General features: G+C 44.7%; 1 protein-coding gene across 12 annotated transcripts in view; it reads right to left on the reverse strand.

Annotated features, from left to right (window-relative positions):
* Positions 1-2,500, reverse strand: part of LOC115557557 (band 4.1-like protein 1) — a 74,730-nt gene that overhangs the window by 36,176 nt on the left and 36,054 nt on the right. For all 12 annotated transcript variants that reach the window (XM_030375447.1, XM_030375453.1, XM_030375445.1 and 9 more), the window contains 2 exons: positions 925-1,049; positions 144-311 (listed from right to left, as the gene is read on the reverse strand). In XM_030375447.1, coding sequence (XP_030231307.1) covers positions 144-311; positions 925-963 — 207 coding nt within the window. In that variant the 5' untranslated portion in view covers positions 964-1,049. The remainder of the gene's footprint in view (positions 1-143; positions 312-924; positions 1,050-2,500) is intronic.

A 2,500-nucleotide genomic window follows, 5' to 3' on the forward strand; every position in this document is an offset into this window, starting at 1 on the left:
TAATCACGTCTCCTGTGATGGGTGGGATAAATATGCAACGGAGGTGATAGGTTAATACACTAATTGCCACCACACATAGGGTAAGACACTCACACGGCAGAACCAGACTGCTTATTTTACAGTACGTTTCCACACTTTGTTACCTCGATCTCCCCTTCGTACACCGAGGAGTCCAGCAGGGTCACTTTGAAAGGAGACATCTTGTGGCGCTTGGAGCCCTTTGTTGGAGATTTGGGGTTCCGGCTTGGCGAGGTGAGGTCCGACATGTCGTCTGTTTCTCTGTGGTTGTCCACATGCTTGGAGTTCTGGTCCTATGGAAGAAAAGAGAAGAATCACATACTATGAAAAAGCCACGGAATAGAGGGGATGTTTTTTTACAACTTTGTGTTAAACGTCTCTAGTCTCTAGTCTCTAGAAGAGTTTTTCATATTGAATTACTTTTACACAATATAAAAGGGGACAAGAACATAAAATGATCATGATAATGTGTTTTCCATGCAATTTTCTGTTGCGTCTCAACCACCGGCAGAGGGGTTACCTTACAGAAATGGAAAGATCTTTCTTTCCAATTTTTGGTGTAAATTGGTAAATTGAAATTAACGCAATAGGCATTCTGGATGTAATAAGGGGGGAGTGTTTTATTTGAGGGAGTCAACAAGAAACAGGCTAACAATTTGAAATATTGTCCATATCTAGAGGTTTAAATTGTGGTCAGATTGACCCAGAAGGATAAAAGTTTGAAGATAAATGGAGGCATGACAAAGTTTGTGAATTGTTTTTGATCAATCCATTATTATTCCAAGAATATTCAAATTGTAGGGCATGCATCCATTCATTTTCTGGATATCTGCATATAGCCATTAAAATACGTTGGTTTTTTTTTATTACAAAACACAGGTCATTTACCACTGGAGTAGGCCTCACCTGATTGGCCATCTTGCTGTTGGAGGCAGAGTCCTGCATGTTCTCCACTGTTCCTATTGGTCACACTCCCCGCCCGCAATCCAATCCAGGGCCTGGTGCTGTTGCCGTAGCAAAGTACCACCAACCTAAATGAAATGAAAGAGTGTTGATTAGCAATCTGCTCAGGGCACTACCCCCTGTGATTGCACTTTGACGCTGCGCGTGCTGCGTTGTTAGTGCGCCATCTGCTCACAAAAAACAATAGTAGGACAATGCAAATAATCTCAAGCCACAGGTGCGAGTTGAAGGAAGTCAGTGAAATGCCACAGAAAACAGCCACACCAACAGAACACACAGATTACCCAAACGGTGACAAGAGAACCAAGCTGCAAGGGCAGAACTACAAAACAGGATAGTCTGGTGGTGGGTAGGGTGTTTGGGTGTTTGACTCCAAGCTCAAAGGTTCCAGGATTGAACGCCAATGTCTGCAGTCTACAGTCTGGGTGATGCCTTTCTGATGCCTTTCTGCTCCCTTAATGACATGCATCTAAAAGTATTCACTGTATGTGGCGTTGGAGAAAAGTGTCTGCAACATGACATAAAAGTAGACACTACTCTACAGCTAGCCACACCAACCTCCTTCTACATTGAGATTTTGTTTGCGCTCTTCTTTTGTCTCTGAGGCTGAGACCAAGGCTCGAGAAAATATAGTTGTATTCTATTGTCTTCTAAACACTAGAACTACGAATTACCAAACATAGCCATATTGCTTAAAAACACGGGTAGGTCCATGAAAACGCTCACTAACACATGAAAACAGCCACACCTACAATCCAAGAGAACAGAGTCCTACGTTTCAGCCAAGCGAAAACACCACCAACTACAGCCAAATCCACAGTCACAACTATAAACAGAGAAACACCCACAGCCGCACCCAGTAACCAAGCACAGAGTCAGACACACTGATCGCCCGGCTAACCCTTTAGCAGAAAATAAGTCTCCTGTTTTTTCCATCCTCCATAATTCAGCTTGTCAAAGCCACGGCATTTGTTTTAATTATAAAACACCCCTCAGAGCTAAGGATAATGATCTACCGCACTAATTAAAATGTCTGTCGGAAACGCACGGTCCAAGAATTACAGATGAACCAAACAAAAGGGGTTGAGTAACTGGTTTGCCCGAGGCTTCAACAACCAACGTCTCTCTAGGAATGACTAAGGTACCAACCCTTTGACAGACCCCACCGCACATGTGCTCTATCCAATGTTGGGTTTGTTAAAAGGAAAAGAAAACGGAAAAAGGGAATCAGTCGCAAGGCAGTCAGTCGCACACTTCAATCCCACTCATGGCAGAGAAAGAAGGGCCGCCGGTGGTATTTACAGTGTAGGAACTCAGAACCCACCCCTTTCAGCCTGTCCACCCCCGAGTATAATTGGATCTCCATTTGACCCCTGTAGGCTGCAGGTCCAACCGTCCCCCAGACCGCCAAATCACATCAGAGTAATGCACTGAGAGAGAACAGGCTGGGTGGTGGGCAGTGGAGGAGGAGGAGGAGGAGGAGGAGGAGGAGGAGGAGGAGGAGGAGGAGGAAGAGGAG

This window comes from Gadus morhua, chromosome 13, assembly GCF_902167405.1.
Source record: "Gadus morhua chromosome 13, gadMor3.0, whole genome shotgun sequence".
Taxonomy (NCBI): Eukaryota; Metazoa; Chordata; class Actinopteri; order Gadiformes; family Gadidae; genus Gadus; species Gadus morhua.